This window comes from Notolepis coatsorum, assembly GCF_963971535.1.
Source record: "Notolepis coatsorum genome assembly, chromosome: 11".
In the NCBI taxonomy this organism is placed as follows: Eukaryota; Metazoa; Chordata; class Actinopteri; order Aulopiformes; family Paralepididae; genus Notolepis; species Notolepis coatsorum.
In genome coordinates, this window is record NC_140175.1 from 32,022,846 (window position 1) to 32,041,304 (window position 18,459).

Consider the following 18,459-nt stretch of genomic DNA (forward strand, 5'->3'; position numbering starts at 1 on the left):
TATAGGCAAAAAACACAAAATAGTCGCTAAGGGGGCAGAAGAGTTAAAAGATTCGATGGAGGGGGCAGATTTGATGGACATGGGGATGCTGTTCCAGAGGTCAGGGGCTGCGACAGCAAAAGCACGCCCCCCCCCCCCCCCCCCCAGACTTGAAATTGGATCTACGGGTAGTTAGGAGACCCTTGTCAGCCGATCTGAGGGCCCTGACGTTGGTATACTATAGGGGGTGAGGAGGTCTGCTAGGTAAACAGGGGCCTTACCATTAAGGGCTTTGTAAAGTAATAGGAGAACCTTGAATTCTATTCTATAGCGCACCGGGAGCCAGTGAAGGGAGGCAAGAACAGGGGTGATGTGAGCTCTCTTCTGGGTACCTGTGAGCAGTCTAACAGCAACGTTTTGGGGTAGTTGTAGGTGGGCTATGGTTGATTTATTAAGCCCCAGGTGCAGTGTTGGGAAAGTAGTATTTTTATTCAAGCACTGTTCTCAACTACTATTTGAGGTACTGAGTAATTAATTTGAGTATTCTTTTTTATTTTAGGGAACTTTGTACTTTTACTCCACTATATTTAAAAGGAAATGTAGAACACTGCATTTATCCGAACCCATCGGTTACTAGTTAAGAAAATGATTTTGCATAGAAAACGTGGCGAAGATAATGTACTGTATTTTGACTTGGAGGACTTGATTTACTTTTACTTAAGAAGAATTTTGAATTGGAGGACTTTCACTTTTACCAGAGCCCTATTTGATCTGGGTATTTCTACTTTTACGAAAAGTAAAACAAATTGTGTACTTCTTCCACCACTGTACTTACTTCATCTCGTTGTGTCCACACACCTTTTTGGAGAGACTGAGTAGATCTTTGGCATACTTCTCCTCAACCGAGGCCCTGAAAGACATAACCAGGCACATGTGACCAAAAGCTATAGCTGGCTGTCCACTGCTGAAGAAAATCTTAAACCACTAATAATTGTCATAGAATTTAGTCGACTTATCAATGAGTTGATTTGTGAACATTGTGTTTCCCACGTGCAATCATGCAGAGGGACCAGTTTAAATCATGTGCTTACCAGTGATGAGTTATCATCTTAAATCATGTGCTTACCAGTGATGAGTTATCATCTTAAATCATGTGCTTACCAGTGATGAGTTATCATCTTAAATCATGTGCTTACCAGTGATGGGCTTATTCTAAATCATGCGCTTACCAGTGATGAGTTTATCATCTTAAATCATGTGCTTACCAGTGATGGGCTTATCATTCTAAATCATGCGCTTACCAGTGATGGGCTTATTCTAAATCATGCGCTTACCAGTGATGGGCTTATTCTAAATCATGCGCTTACCAGTGATGAGTTTATCATCTTAAATCATGTGCTTACCAGTGATGGGCTTATTCTAAATCATGCGCTTACTCAGTGGGTGTGTATTGCTGAGGATCCAATTTGGCGACATTTGGCCAGATGGTGGCGCTGCTATAACAACAACCTTTAAATTTTGGGCTGTAACTTTTGAACCGTATCTCTCCGAAACAATGCTCTTTTTTCCTGAATTCTGTGGGTCCAGACAAATCTATTCACGTAATCCACGCCCATTTGTGTGCCAACAAACTTTACGCATATCTCAAGAACCCTTCATCCGATCGACGTCACACTCGGCGGGTGTTTTACTGATGACCTAAGGGAGTGCAGTGTTGAATGTGGTCCCATTTGGCCAGATGGTAGCTATGACAACAAACGTTATGGTTCACACCCACGTTCTGCACAGGCACACGTACCGAACGTGGCACTGCAAGCAGCACTTCCGTAAAGTGCGTGCAGAAATCTGCCAGTGCCAAACGGCCACATGCTCCTGATGGGCGCGTTTTGAAGGGGCACTGAAGGGGCACTGCACCATATGCACTGAACTCTGACTCCATTGCCTACACCCTCTAGGCTCTGTTACCCATACTGTACGACTCTGCACTCTGTTGCCTATACTCAACTTATACCTACCTACTGCTTCACTGTCTACCCATATACTCTGTATATGATATATGATAGCATATATACAACAGTGCTGAATATACTGCATATTTACATTTATATATTTAGATTACCATATATATATATATATATATATATATATATATATATATATATATATATATATATATATATATATATATATATATATATATATATATATATATATATATATATATATATATATATATATATATATATATATAACCATATTTATCTGAATACACCTGCACATAACACTCAGCTCTGTATGCTAGCATGTACTATAATGCTGTATGTACGTACATATATATATATTTATTCCCACCGCATATATACCTAATCCTCGCCTGCCTGTACTTACCTGCACATAGTCCCTTACTATATCTATACATATCCTACTCTTACTAGTTATGCTGCTGGCCAGTAGTAGTCATACTGTCTCTATTTATATAATACAACTCTGTACATACATCTGATTAGCACTACACTCAGTAGTACTAATTTGTATATTTTGCATCCAGTTTAACCACCTGCACATTGTATATTGCTGTTGCACTTTACTGCTACATTTGCACTCTGGTTGGATGCCAAACTTCTTTTCGTTGTACTGTACTTGTGCTGTATAATGACAATACATTTGAATCTAATCGAATCTATATATGACAAGGCTACTGAGTAAATATGCTAAACTAATGTATGTACAGTAATATTATATACAGTGGTACGAGTATAAATACACTATACACAATACACTAAAGTCTAGCTAGTTCTTTAACTAATATGGGTAGGTATGGATATATATATATACAGATATAGATACATGTACATATACAGTGTGTACAGTGTTATTGTACATTGCTATCATACAGTGTTATATGGATAGACTATAGGTTGGATATAGTGGTATAATGAGGGTAGGTATGAGTACAGTGTAAGACAGTTGTAGGCAGTGTAGGCAGTATAGGGATTGAGTATAGGCAACAGCGTTCAGAGTTTGGAGAGAGAGAGAGATAGAGGGTGTGTGTGTGTGTGTGTGTGTGTGTGTGTGTGTGTGTGTGTGTGTGTATGTGTGTGTGTGTGTGTGTGTGTGTGTGTGTGTGTGTGTGTGTGCGTGCGTGCGTGTGTGAAAGAGAGAGAGAGAGAGAGAGAGAGAGAGAGAGAGAGAGAGAGAGAGAGAGAGAGAGAGAGAAAGAGAGAGAGAGAGAGAGAGAGAGAGAGAGAGAGGGGGGGGGCAAACAGTCTGTGATTGGGGTGAGAGGTGTCCTTGAGGATACTGCATGGTTTCCTCAGGGACCGTTTGTGCTGGAGAGTCTCAACTGCAGGGAGTGATGTACCGATGATTTGTCAGCACCCTCTGCAGTGTTTTCAGTTGCCATACCAGACAATGATGCAGTGATGACTATGCTTTCTATGGCGCAATGGTAGAAGTTCACCATAATCTGAGGAGACAGATGGGCTGGCTAGATTTAAAGATTCCCTCTTTTTAATGCTTTAAAAATTTATATTGAATTAAATGTGTTTGGTATGGTTTTTCTACCAAAGATGTTCAATAAACTACTGGAAATGGCTGATTAGCATCTCTCCACCTTTGACCTCATTGAGAATGTAAGGATCTCTGAAGCCCCGCCCCCCTTCCTCCCTCACATTTACATTTACATTTAGTAATTTAGCTGGCGCTTTTATCCAAAGCGACTTACAAGTTCTGTACGACAAGTCATCAGGAAGGGCACAACTCTATCAGCTGAGTAACAATGTTCATCAAGGTGTTGAGTGCTACAGTGTAGGTTAGTTTATTAGGACAAGTGCATGACAGTAAGGTTAGTTAGGGTTAGATTTATTTAAAAAAAATTATTATTATTATTATTTCAGATAATGGTTGAAGAAGTGCGTCTTTAGTCGACCGCAAGGGGTGGGTAGTTCATTCCACCATTGTGGGGCAAGGACTGAGAAATGAGGAATGAGTTCAAGAGGCTTGGTGGCGGTGGCCGGGAGGCCAGCGAGCAGTGCGTTGCAGAAGTCGAGGCGGGAGATCTTCCCCCGAGCTGGTTAACTCTCTCTTTTTCCACTTAAACGGTTCACCAAGAATTTGTTTCACGTTAGCAGTTAGCATTTCCTGGAAGACAGTACATGGTAAATGGTGCATTTGTTCCTCACATTCACCCATTCACTCACACATTCACACACTGACTGCAGAGGCCAACCTGCTTATCGGGACCAATTAGGGGTTATGTGGCTTGCTCAATGACACATCGACACGCTGCCCAGGAGGAGTGGGAATCGAACCAATTACCAGACAACCGCTCTACCCGCATGGCCGACAGTGTGGCCAGCTGGGCAACGGCAACCATGATAGGTTCACAGGATTAGTTGAATGTGAGGAAGTATAAAGGAGCCCCCCCCCCCCCCTTTCTTTTGTGGAAGAATGTGAAAAGGGCGACCAGACAGGTTCTCCACTTCTGTCAAAGTCATGCCTTTAAGAGGAGTTAACTATAGAAAAAACTCGTTTTTGAGTGGAGGGGACCTTTAAAGGTAGACTGCATTAGGACTGAATGATATGGGAAATATCATATTGCAATTCTTTTGACAAATACAGGCGCAGCTCGATAAATTCGAATATTGTGGAAAAGTTATTTTATTTCAGTAATTCAATTCAAAAAGCGAAACACTCGTAGATTATAGATTCATTACACACAAAGTGAAATATTTCAAGCCTTTATTTGTTTTAATTTTGATGAATATGTCTTACAGCTCATGAAAGCCCACAATTCTGTATCACCAATGAAAAATACAAAATATATGTATTTTTCGTTTTGTATATAGAAATGTCGGCCTTGTGAAAAGTATGTTCATGTATGTTCACTCAGTACTTGGTTGGGGCTCCTTTTGCACAAATGACTGCATCAATACAGCTAAATATATAGACTTTTCCACGATATTCTAATTTATTGAGCTGCACCTGTATTACAATTGCGATATTAACACATTGGGTGCCATTAACACATTGGGTGCATCTGGCCTTGCCGCCCATTAACCCCATGTTATCACATGATTTTTGCAAGGGTCTGTGTCAGACAAATATGTTTTCTTGATGTCTGTGGAATGTGATTTGTAGGCCAGGAATAAAATAAGGATAGGGGAGGAAAAAACACGAACTTCTGTAATGACTGCAAGGCCTAGAATTACCATGAAGATAATAACCATTTACATGCACACACTGTGATGAGACATTGATAGCCCTGTACTGCAAGCCAAGCATATTCATTCCTGCTTCACTCACTGTACACTGGGAATTACTATGTGTGTGTGTGTGTGTGTGTGTGTGTGTGTGTGTGTGTGTGTGTGTGTGTGTGTGTGTGTGTGTGTGTGTGTGTGTGTGTGTGTGTAGGTGTGTGTGTGTGTGTGTGTGTGTGTGTGTGTGTGTGTGTGTGTGTGTGTGTGTGTGTGTGTGTGTGTGTGTGTGTGTGTGTGTGTGTGTGTGTGTGTGTGTGTGTGTGTGTGTGTGTGTGTGTGTGTGTGTGTGTGTGTGTGTGTGGGTGGGTGGATGAGGCAGAGAGAGGGAGAGGAATTAGGCTAATAATTATATGAGGAAGTAGGAAGTGAAAATGCTAAATATATAGTATATCTCAAACTTCAGGAATGTCATTAAAGGCCCAATCAGTGATCCAAATGTAAACAAATGGAAATCAAACTCTTCAAGAATGTTTGTGAACGGTAATACCCCTTGTGGGTTCCAAGTCATTATTAGCGTGATACAAAAAATCAAGGCGCCTTCCTTTTTGTCGAACTCGGAGGGCTGGCCTACAATAGTGAATGTCCCTAACTGACTGACTGACTGACTCCCCGACGACTCCATTATTGAAACATGCATGCGTCAGTGTCGTGACCGGGATCCGCCTTAACTGGGCTCGCTTAGTCTTGTTTCATAATCTTCTAAGTGAAAAGGTTGGTGATTGTTTTCTGCCGATTCGCCACTGCCATGACTTTCATGTCGCCACATTTGGCTAAAATGCTATGTTGACATTTATATGCATCACTTGTTTTCTTTTTTTTTTATCCACTTTTTCTCCTTATTTTTCTATTTTTCTCCCATCCCAATTTCATGTTTCCAATTCTCCCCTCCCCTGTCTTGAACGTTGCTCGACTATGCCCCCCACTGGTCGGCTGTAGGGAGGATAGAAGCCTTGCATCACGTGTCCCCTCCGGTACACGAGGAGGCAGCCTGTCACATCTTTTCACCTGCCAGCGTGGACTCTCAATGGCGAGGTGTAACGCATGGGAGGCTCACACTACCCCCGCCACTTCCTGTCTCTGCTGTGCAGGCGTCCCCCAACCGACCTGTAGGAGTCGCTGTCCACAACGTCCAAATTACCACCCATCGACTTCCACCCGCTGGCTCTGCCAATTGAGCCAGTATGACGGCCGGCCCAAGCCGGAGGCAATGCTGACACCCGGATTCGAGACCGGAGTCTCTTGCATTGGTGACGAGCACAATCTCCGCTGCGCCACCCAGCCGCCCCGCATCACTTGTTTTCTGACATGTTTTGTGATATAAGACAGCAGCCTATAGTGCTCTGATATAACACCCGTCGCCCGCCCTGTAGTCATTAAGTCACTTGAGCGCCTTGTTCTGTCCCACCTCAAAAACATCTCTGCAGGACCCCCAGCAGTTCGCCTACAGAGCCAACAGGTATGTATACTGTATGTAGGGCTGTCCCCGACTAAGGATTTGGATGGTCGACTATGATTGGCCAAAATTTGCCGTTAGTCGACTATTAGTTGACTAAAAAAAATAATAATAAATAAAGTATAATATAAAAAATATAAATAAATGTAAATATTTTTTTTGTCATTCCATTTGGGCTGTGGGGGGTGCTTAATGTCTGAAGGAGTCGACTGAAGGCTTCTTGTCCTCTGCAAAAGCATGCAATTGGTCCACTGATAGATACATCTTGATATTTGTCTAGTCTAGTGTGTTCATTAGATGGGTGAAATCCTCTTTCAGTGCCTCTGTGCCTGTTTTCGTAGGCAGTTAGCCTCTGGTATGCGTGCCATTAGCGTTAGCCACGCTTCTAGGCCCCTTTTCTTTTGGAAAGAATGATACAAAAAAAAAATATATAAAAAAATATTATAATTTTTTTTTGTATTCGACTAAGAGGTTGGCTAGTCGACTACAGCTCCTTTCGACCGATTAGTGGACTTATCGACTAATAGGGGTCAGCCCTAACTGTATGATGTGGTAAACAATAAACATGGCCATCAACTTCATCCTCCAACACCTCTGAACTCTACTGTGCCAGGATCCCATTTGTGGATTTCAACACTATCATCTCTGGTCTTCTGCAGAATGCCCACAACTCCACCTGCAGATGGACCACAGAATTCCCGTCTTGACCGGTTTAGCTGGTCAAGCTGGTTTACTGGCTACCGCCACCGCCAAGCCACTTGAACTCATACAGACCACAGCAGCAGCCTGCCTGATCTCCAACCTACCAAAGTCAGCCCATGTCACCCCACTTCTTAGAGAGGTGCACTGGCTTCCCATTGCCGCACAAATCCGCTTCAAGGTCCTTAACCTGGCATACCATGCAGCGAGGGGAACGGCTCCCTCCTACCTCCGGTCAATGGTCTCTAACTACACACCCTCAAGACCCCTACGCTCTGCATCTTCTGGCCGCCTCAGACCTACTCTAGTCTGAGCTCCTGGGGGGGTCATCAAAGAGAAGCAGGCTATTCTCTGTCCTGGCTTCAGAATGGTGGAACGAACTTCCCACCACAGTCAGGACAGCTGAGATCCGACCAATTTTACCCCATCGACTAAAAACACACATATTTGAAATGAAGAAGGAAAGAAAAACAAAAAGACAAACTAACTACTAACCTTTAGTTTGTACTGTCTTTTACTAGTACTAATGTGCAGCTGTAGCTGCCATAGTTGTACCCTTCCTGCTGACTTGTTGTACAGGACTTGTAAGTCGCTTTGGAAAAAAGCATCTGCTACAGTAAATGACTAAATGTAAATGTGCAGGTGGGAAATTGACCACCTGGTGTCCTGGTGCAGACTGAACAACCTAGAGCTCAACGCTCTAAAGACAATGGAGATGGTTGGGAACTTCAGGAAGAACCCGGCCCCACTCTCCCCCATCACCCAGAGACTCCATCACCCTGCGAGACACAACCCTCATCATCAGATGGGCACAATCATCTCCCAGGACCTCAAGTGGGAGTTGAACATCAGCTCCATCACCAAAAAAGCACAACAGAGGATGTACTTCCTGCGATAGCTGAGTTAGTTCAAACTGACAGAGAGGAATGATGGTGGTGGCAATTCTACATGACCATCACTGAGTCCATCATCACATCCTCCATCACCATCCGGTACACTGCGGCCACTGCCAAGGACAAGGGCAGACTGCAGCGTATCATTCAGTCTGCTGAGAAGGTGATTGGCGTCAATTTGCCATCTCTCCAGGACCTGTATGCCTTACCTGTAGTTATTGACAGAAAGGCTTGCTAGCATAAAGTTAGCTAGTTAAATTCCCCACTATTTGTTATGCTGTGTATTATTATTTCTAGTCAGGCACTTCTTTGGACAGCCCAAGTCCTATTGTGGTGATTAAATGCAGGTTGTGCCTTGCCGGCACATGGAGTAGGGTAAAACTGCAGTGCCGCAGCCCCATACATAGGAGGGGCCTGTACTGTGCGTTGGGGGCCTGCACTGTGCGTTGGGGGCCTGTACTGTGCGGTGCACTACTGCACATGCGAGAAACAAAGTAACATATAATATAGGACACTAGAAACATAAAGTAACATACGGAACATAAAGTAACATATGGAAAATAGGACCTAATGTCCAAAATATTTTTGTCTTAAACTGAATATCAATTGGATTAGGAGTAACCAAATAAAGCATTCAATGGAACCTTAACCCTTAGACTAGATTAGAATTACTTTACTTTGTTTCTCGTAGTGCACTGCACAGTACAGGCCCCCAACGCACAGTACAGGCCCCTCCTATGTATGGGGCTGCGGCACTGCAGTTTTATGCTATTGGGCACATGTTCCAAATGCTGTCACAGTGAGAGAGTGCATTCGTGAAGAAGTAAGTTATCAACAGCCTCCAAATGTAATGTCTATGTTTTATTATAGGTAAAGGTCATATTATGTTAAGTGACTTATATATATCACTATAGCTTGGGTTTGCTACTGCTACTGCACCCTCTCGCACCTTGACCGTCAGAAGGGGGGCTATGTGAGACTGTTGTTCATTGACTACAGCTCAGCGTTCAACACCATAGTCTCCACCAGACTGGTGGACAAGCTGATCGAGCTAGGTCTGAGCTCCGCCCTGAGCGCCTGGGTACTGGACTTTCTGAGCGAAAGACCCCAGGCGGTCAGGGTGGGGGGTCAGACCTCCAACACCATCACCCTGAGCATCGGGTCCCCCCAGGGCTGTGTTCTGAGCCCCCTGCTGTACTCACTCTACACACACGACTGTGTGGCCAAGTTCAGCTCCAACTCCATAGTGAAGTTCGCAGATGACACGGTGGTGGTGGGGCTGATCTCGGACAACGACGAGAAGGCCTACCGGGAGGAGGTTGAGGTACTGGAACGCTGGTGCCAGGACAACAGCCTGCTCCTGAACATTGGCAAAACCAAGGAGCTGATCGTGGATTATAGGAGAGGACAGCAGGAGACACACACACCACTGATGATAAACGGGGCTACCGTGGACAGGGTGAGCAGCTTCAAGTACCTGGGGGTCCACATCTCAGAGGACCTGACATGGTCAACACACATAGACACAGTAGTAAAGAAGGCGAAACAGCGTCTCTACCACCTGAGACAGTTAAGGAAGTTCAGAGTATCGGGGAAGATACTCCAGTCCTTCTACTCAGGAGCTGTAGAGAGCATCCTGACCGGAAACATCACTGCCTGGTATGGAAACAGCACAGCACAGGACAAGAAGGCCCTACAGAAAGTGGTGCGCTCAGCCGAGCGTACCACGGGTATTGCACTACCCCCCCTGCAGGTTCTATACAACAAGAGGTGCAAATCCAGAGCCTGCAGGATAATGAAAGACCCTCACCACCCCAATAACAGCCTGTTTCAGCTGCTGAGGTCAGGCAGACGCCTGCGAACCCCAGCTACTAGGACAGAGCGGCTTAGGCTCAGCTTCTTCCCCCAAGCCATCAGAGCCATGAACAATGAACATTGAGTGCTCAGAACATTGAACTGTCCACACACAAGCACACATGAACACACACACGACACGCACACTGTGCACGCTCACACACGAGCAGCCACTTAACACTTTAACATGAGCGGGCACACACTCATGTCGCACACACGCACACTTATGGCCAAAGGAAAGGACACTTTAAATTAGAATAACAGGAACAGTGTATTGCACTACCAAAGCTAACTAGCATGTCACACATGCTCTGTAAATAACTATGTACAGATACCGAGATGTCACTCCATGTTACCTGCTACCTGTTACTGCACAATGTTGTTTTCTTCTTTTGATTCTATTATATGTACCACTGTATTGCACATCGTTGCGGGCAAGACCACCCGCATTTCATTGTATACCTGTATGCCGTGACAATTAAAACTCTTGACTTGACTTGACTTGACTTGTGTGTTGTGTTGATCCATGCTGCTAGTTGGGCTAATGCTAATATGCTATATGTAACGGTTGTGACAACGTCACCTCAAACTTCGATGCCCCGAGTGGGAGTTGAACCCCGGTCTCCCACACCGCGGGCAGCAACACAGACTGCTATACCAAGAGGTGAATTCACTTCTAAGTAATGGGTCTATGCGTCTTTTGAGGATGTGAGAGTGAGTTTAACCCATAGCACCGCTACTCACCCCAGCCCTTCTTGACTGCGCTTCACGATACCATCCGTTACATATATAGCATCTTTCAGTTGTGTGTGTATGATTAGTAAGTGCTTGCCTCTGCTAATTACTTGTATGTTCTGTTGTTCTGTTGTTCTGTTGTTCTGTTGTTCTGTTGCAGAAACCACTCAGAGATACCACTCACTCACTCAATCATTCTGATCCTCATTAAAATACAAAGGACTGTTCTCTGTGGCTGTGTCCGCTCTCTGACCAGAGTTGTGCCGTTCTGGATAAAGTGGCTCCAACACAAAAACATTACAAACATTATATTTCCAATAGTACTATAATTGATTTAAACATAAATGTCTCTCCATATACAGTGGGATATTTCATTTGACATAGAAGTCTGTTTTGTCCAATGTGAAGTTCACATTTCTCAGAGAAAGAAGGGCCTCCGTGGAGATTCTTTTATTTGTAGCTATTTTATTTGCGCACTAAGTGGACTGAAATGATAATAATAACTATAGTAGACTTTACAAATTATAAGCATACGATAGAAATGGGAACTTTGGCTCATGGGAGCAGATGGGGCAATGCCTACAACTAGGATATCCTCCTCTGCCCACTAGCAGGATGTTTTCCTTTTGGAGGAAAACAACTCAGAGACTAAACAGGGATTAGATGCTGTTTGTTCAACTACAACTTTAGGACAAAACACACGGATATAAATCATGCTCGTTGCCCAGAAATAGTCATTACCTCTTACATTTTAGGTCACATGGATATGCCTTGGCTTAATTAATATTAAATGTCTTAGACAGGGAAATGAGGAAATATGCTGCAGCTGACTGGGGAAATAGGCATGCTTGAAAACGGATCAAACCTAACATTTCACAATGGTAAGAACGCTGATTGATTGATTGATTGAAAACTTTATTAACAGATTGCAGAATGGGTACAATACAGTACGGCTCAATACACACAATTGTTAAGGGGATGCAGACCAGAGAAAGACTTTCGTCTTGTTTACATCATGGTCCCCCATTTTCAATTCATAATGACATTAATGACATACACAACATACAGATATTATCATGACATTTCTGACATACATGACATACAGGTATACAGTACTGTTACATTTGTGACACACAAGATATGCAAATATACAGTACTGTTAAACAGAGATCCTAACAGAAAATATATACATACGAGGGGGAGGAAACTGTACATTAGGAGGGGGTGGGAGGGGGGGTTTGTACATTTACGGGGGCCATACAGATATACAGATATATATCATGACATTTATGACAATACATGACCTACAGGTATCCATTCCAGTACTGTTACATTTGTGACATATAAGATATGCAAATATAAAGTACTGTTAAACAGAGATCCTAACAGATAATATATACATACGAGGGGGAGGAAACTGTACATTAGGAGGGGGTGGGCGGGTGGGAGCCGAGGGGGGGTTTGGACATCTATGGGGGCCAGTTCCGAATTGCAGCCTACAGCAGCTTTTTGAGAGCGGTTTATTATTTTTTGATCCACTTTTTCCCCTTATTTTTCTATTTTTCTCCCATCCCAATTTCGTAATTCCAATTCTCCCCTCCCCTGTGTTTGAACGTTGCTAGACTATGCCTCCCACTGGTTGGCTGTAGTGAGGATAGAAGCCTTGCATCACGTGTCCCCTCCGGCACACGAGGAGGCAGCCTGTCGCCTCTTTTCACCAGACAGCTCGAACTCTCAGTGGCGAGGAGTAACGCGTGGGAGGCTCACGCTGCCCCCGATACTTCCTGTTTCTGCTGTACAGGCGTCACCCAACCGACCTGTAGGAGTCGCTGTCCACAACGTCCAATCCCCACCCACCGGCTTTCCCACCCTCTAACACTGCCAATTGTGTTAGTATGACGGCCGGCCAAGCCGGAAGCAACGCCAGCGTCTCCTGCGTTAGAGGCGAGCGCCTTGCCCACTGCGCCACCCAGACGCCTTTTTGAGAGCGGTTTTGAAGGTGGGTAGGGATTCACATTTTTGGTGGCCAGTGTTTGCTTGACTTTACTTGATGCGCTAACAAAACAATGTAAGCATTCTGTTTTTATACAGGCCAAATACAATAGGGTTTCCCCCAAATGTAGGCGGGGTCTAGTGCCGGTGTTAACACCTGTCTGGTGTATAAGCATGCTTCTGAATACCTTGCTTCTCAACCATGGAGGTACTATCTCACCTGGCTTTCATGAAGTCTTCCACCTCCTTGATTGTCCTCTTGCCCTCGCTGAGATGCTGGATGATGAAGTCATAGCCTCCTGTGCTGGTTAGCTCAGCGTTCTGTTAATAATAGCAGGGAGATTTGTTGTTCATTGTGGCTTTAAAATGCAGTGAATGGAGCAATAAGACCACCCTATATCAAAAAGCAAGTTCTTACATTCTTTCAAAGAGTTGAGTCGTTACGGGTTGAAGCTGCAGGCTCTCAACAGATCCTAAACTAAAGGGCTGTGTAGTTATAACTTATCTCACAGACTATGGCTCAGTCACGTTATACTACCCAGAGACAAGTCATTGCATTGCAGTCATAGTCTAGGGCAGGCTCTGTCTAAACAACACCTGTGAAACACACACATGTCTCCCACCCAGACAGCACTACAGACAGACGTGAACAACTCAGACAATTACTGTAGCAGTGACTCAACACGGGTAGCATCTATGAATGAGGCTATAAATTGGTATTTTGAGCTCCAATTCCCTGTAATTTGTGTGTACTGTGGGTTGACGCTCTATAATCATCACCCTAACCATCCTAAATCTGTATTTTTTTCACATGGGATTCTAGAAACACCAGGAGGTGGGAAGTTGTGAATGATTTTCTGTAAAGATTATTGTAAAAAATGTTTAAAATAATATATTATTTATATATATATAAAAAGAAAAAAATAGACATTTAAAATATAAAATGTGTATTTCAAATGTATTCTCGTTTCAATCGAAACCATATCGATTGAAACCATTGATAGACTTATCACTTTTCAGATTCTAACTTCAAGGACAACAGAAATTGTAGCCCTAAATATAAAACAAACTCAAAATACCACTTACCCAAAAGAAGTCCTTGAAATGAAGGTCTCTCATGTTTGGAGAAAGACTAGATTAGGCTACAGGTAATTCCGAATATCCAGACTACTGTAAAAACAAACCGCCAGAGGTGAGAAAGGTTGCCTACAGTGGAGTGCGCTGTGCGCGCTGGGCAGGCTGCGGAAACTGTGCGCGCAGCGGTACAGACGCGTGTCCGCGCGCGAGGCGGGATTTCCGCCATGGTTATTATAGTTGGCTTGGACTGTGAGTGACATCAAATAAAACATATTAGTAGCCTACTTATTTGTTTTCACCAGCCTTCTCACACCAAGCCACCTCTCATGTGTCGGTCATTTCTATGCTAGATAGCAGAACGAATATTATGCGTGAAAATAGGATAGAATAGGCCTACTGGTATAATTCAGTGTAATGTGCCATCTTTTAGCCATTATTATTATTGTTGTTGTTGTTGTTGTTGTTGTTGTTGTTGTTGTTGTTGTTGTTAGTAGTAAGTTGTAGGTTATATATCATATTCATATATTAATATTATGATTATTAATATTGTTATTATTAAGTAATGCTCACACCAAGTTAAACTATAGAAACTGCCATTTTCTTAAAACATGTAGCTGTTGCTTTATTTATTTTCTCATCTCTCTGATGTGTGGATATCTTGCTGAGCATGAGGTTTAACAACAAGTTATTTCCAATAGGCTACTCTACAATACAGTCTGCTGTTACTGTACTTGAGCTGTTTATGGTTAGTTGATCCAATGGCTGCCTCTTGTGGAGAGGCGCGGAAAGTGGAAAAGCGGGATTTGGAAAGAATTGACGGAGCGTCTCTGGGAGGAAGCTGATGAAACGGAATAATTCATATTCTTCATAATCAACACAAATAAATAATGCATACTATTATTATTACCTCTGCTTGCAGCTTGAACAACCATGCGCATTAAAACATTACAACTCTAAACAGTTGTGCACTCATTCATTTAGTTGAACAGTTATTGAGAGTAAATTGAAAAATAGCAACTCCATGTCTTATCTTATAGTGGACTACCTTATAATTTCATGATCACAATAAACATTACAGGACCTATGCCCATCTGATGTTACAGTAAGGGACCAGAGAATCGCTGATTGGTTCAGTTACCTGATTGATTGATTGATTGATTGATTGATTGATTGATTGATTGATTGATTGATTTATTTATTGATTGATTGAACACTTTATTAACAGATTGCAGAATGGGTACAATACAGTATGTGGCTCAATACACACAATTGTTAAGGGGATGCAGACCAGAGAAAGTTGTCTGTCCCCCATTTTCAATTCACAATTGAAACAACCTTTCACGTCACAAACTAACTAACACCATGCAATATGAACCTTTGAACAGACAGTAAGACAACTTAATAGGACAGGATTAAATATAATTATATATATACAAACAATTACCACAATACATCTTAACATTAAACTTGTATTTATTTCTTATTAAATATTACTTTATCTATTACTTGTTTTTATTATGTACTAAGCTCATTATTTCTTGGATTTCTGCTCTTGCTCTTCTTGTTCTCCTCTGATAGTGAGGAGGGCAAGGAAGAAGCTGCCGCTCCTCTCTTTTCCACTTTTGTCCATAAGAAGAAAAAACACAACATGCATTCACTGAACCATTACAGTAACAAAAATAGTGAATGCCTCTATTAATAGTAGCCTGTACACTCTGCACCCAATGCAGTTTGGCTTTCGGACCAACCACTCCACCAAGACAGCCAACTGCTTCTTCCTAGAGAATATTAAACAAAAGATGGACAATGGAGGTGTAGTCTGTGCCATTATTCTTAGATTTTAAGAAGGCATTTAACATACAGTAGTCATCAGATACTCCTTTGCAAACTTGCTAACTATAATTTTTCTATTGGTGCGCTGAACTGGGTGAAGTCTTGTCTTGCTGATAGAATTCAATGTGTTGGGGTCAGAGGAAAAACATCACCCTTTCTGAGCAATGCAATGGGTGCGCCCCAGGGATCTCTCTCTCTCTCTCTCTCTCTCTCTCTCTCTCTCTCTCTCTCTCTCTCTCTCTCTTAGGTGTGTGTGTGTGTGTGTGTGTGTGTGTGTGTGTGTGTGTGTGTGTGTGTGTGTGTGTGTGTGTGTGTGTGTGTGTGTGTGTGTGTGTGAGCTCTGGGAGCAGCTGATTGACATCTGTGTGCTGATTGCTTCACCTACTTAGACCTGGCTCAGATGTCATCATGCTGCCAGATCATAGCTTAGTATTACAGAGTCAGTCACAGTTCTTTGCTCATTATAGTTATTAGTATTCCATATCCTTGTCTCGTGCCTTACCCTGTCTGTCTCTCCTTTTGCCGCAGTCCATCATCTGGCTCCACATCCTGTCTCTACTCCTGGATCCCGTGCATGACTTCCGCCTGCCTGACCATTCTCCGTGCCCACGCCACGGACCGTTTGAGGATCGGTTTGCGTGTATGACCCATCGCCTGTCTACTACCCTGCTCCTTTCCTATACGCCCCGGACCGTTCAAGGATCAGATCCTGTGTGTGACCCATCGCCTGGCTGACAACCCCGCCTCTTGCCCACCCCCCGGACCGCTTGAGTATCCGATCCCGTATACGACCCCCCACTTGTGTGACTACCCCGCTCCTTCTCATACCCCTTGGACTATACGAATATCCCCATGGTGGTTTATGGTTTATGCCCGACCGCTGATTGAACGACCCTGGACATTCTTATAATAAAGTACCCGTCTTTTGGGTTATACCAAGTTCTGTCTGCATCTATGTGTTTGTATATTGGGTTCCACTCGCTCAGTCGTGACAGGCCTCTCCTATTCAGTTTATTTATAAATGATCTTCCGTCTGTTTGCACAGAGTGTGAAGTTCAAATGTATCCCGATGACACCGTTATCTATATTCATGCAAAAACTAAAGAACTGGCCGCTGTTAAACTAAACGCTGCAATGGTGAATGTCAACAACTGGTTCACAAGAGTCTCAACTGTGTCTTAATGTGAAGAAGACAGTTTGTATGTACTACTATGTACACAAAATCAAATTCAACATCTGATAATCCTGGAGTGTTTGTAGCTGGAGAGCCAATCCAAATAGTCTCTTAATTTAAATATTATTATCCTTGACTCTATCTTTCAAAAAGCAGGTAAAAAGAGTAACGCAAATATAACTTGTCAAATTTCAGATTCATGAGCAACTGTTTAACATCTACTGCTGCGCTTCTCTATATGAACGCAATGATCATTTCCCATCTCATGTACTGTATGACTAGCTGGACCCATGCAAAAAACACAACCATGAAACCCATTCTCTCTCTGTATAAGCAGGCTCTCAAGGTGCTGGACCTTGAACTTGTACTTATCACCACTGTCACATCCTCAGCAAGTACAGAATCCTCAGCTGGGAAAACCTGACAAAATACACTGATGATGCCTGCCTACTGTTCAATTTTAAATGGCAAGGCCCCTCCACCAGTCTACTTTTGTCAAACAAAAAACATCTCATAATAGGTCCACAAGATCTACCCAGAGAGTGAATTGCACTGTGCCGTTTAGGTCCAGCTCCTTCAGTCAATCCTGTTTTGCAGTCAGAGCCACTAAGTTTTGGAACATCCTACCAACTGAAATAAGATACTGTGCTACCTACCACACCTTTACAAAAGAAAAAACTCAAGACCTGGCTATTAACAAATCAGTTAATTGTGTATTTTGTTATTGCTTTTACTATTATGTTGGATTGTGTTGTAAATGTTGTGTTTTACTTTTAATGCTTCTGTTTTAGGTGTATGGTTTTATAACATCTTATACCAAAAGGACTACATGTTGCTAATTAGCCAGCTGGCTAAAACTGGCACATTTACAGTAATGCTGATTAATGTGTACTGTCCTTTTTAAATAAACTGAAACTGAACTGAACATGACTAATTTAACTTTTGAGATGTGATTTCCCAAACACTATCATTATTGTATCCTTATGCATGATTAGGTGAAGTGAACCATTATAAACTTTGCAGTTTACTTCTAAATTGAGAAAGGTGGCTGTGGTGAGCTTGGAATCTGGTCAGTGATAAATTATTACATTTGTGACTACATATCACAGTGGGAATTAAGTATCCTTCTCAAAAATATTGGTACAACTGGTTAATGAATCCTCTGAGAATGTGCTTTTGTTTGCAGGTGCTGAAGTGCCTTCTGCTACTCTTCTAGTTCTGTAGTTCTCTCTCAAAAACCTTTCTTAAAATATATTGGAAAACAAAAAAGATTTATTAAAAAATAGAAAATAGAAAACTTTTTTTTTTAAATATTTTGCCGTTGTAGCTCTAATGGGGGTACTCAGGGGTAATTATTAAATTCATCAGTAATTTAGACCAATTACTGAGCTAAGGCTTAATAAGTGAGCTAAGAGCAGAAGATGGGCAGTGTAATGTACACATAATACCGTTCTGACAGCAGCATATTTTCTCTTTGAATGGAGCAAGTACCAACTCTAACAGTGAGCCTGT

The 18,459-nt window shown here is 42.7% G+C and overlaps 1 protein-coding gene across 1 annotated transcript in view; it reads right to left on the bottom strand.

The window, feature by feature from the left end:
- The window catches only part of pstpip2 (proline-serine-threonine phosphatase interacting protein 2), a 38,389-nt gene extending 24,299 nt beyond the window's left edge, over positions 1–14,090 (bottom strand). The window contains exons 1-3 of the mRNA XM_084324503.1: positions 13,950–14,090; positions 13,084–13,184; positions 815–889 (exon numbers count right to left, since the gene is read on the bottom strand). Coding sequence (XP_084180629.1) covers positions 815–889; positions 13,084–13,184; positions 13,950–13,982 — 209 coding nt within the window. The 5' untranslated portion in view covers positions 13,983–14,090. The remainder of the gene's footprint in view (positions 1–814; positions 890–13,083; positions 13,185–13,949) is intronic.
- Between the last annotated feature and the right edge of the window lie 4,369 nt (positions 14,091–18,459).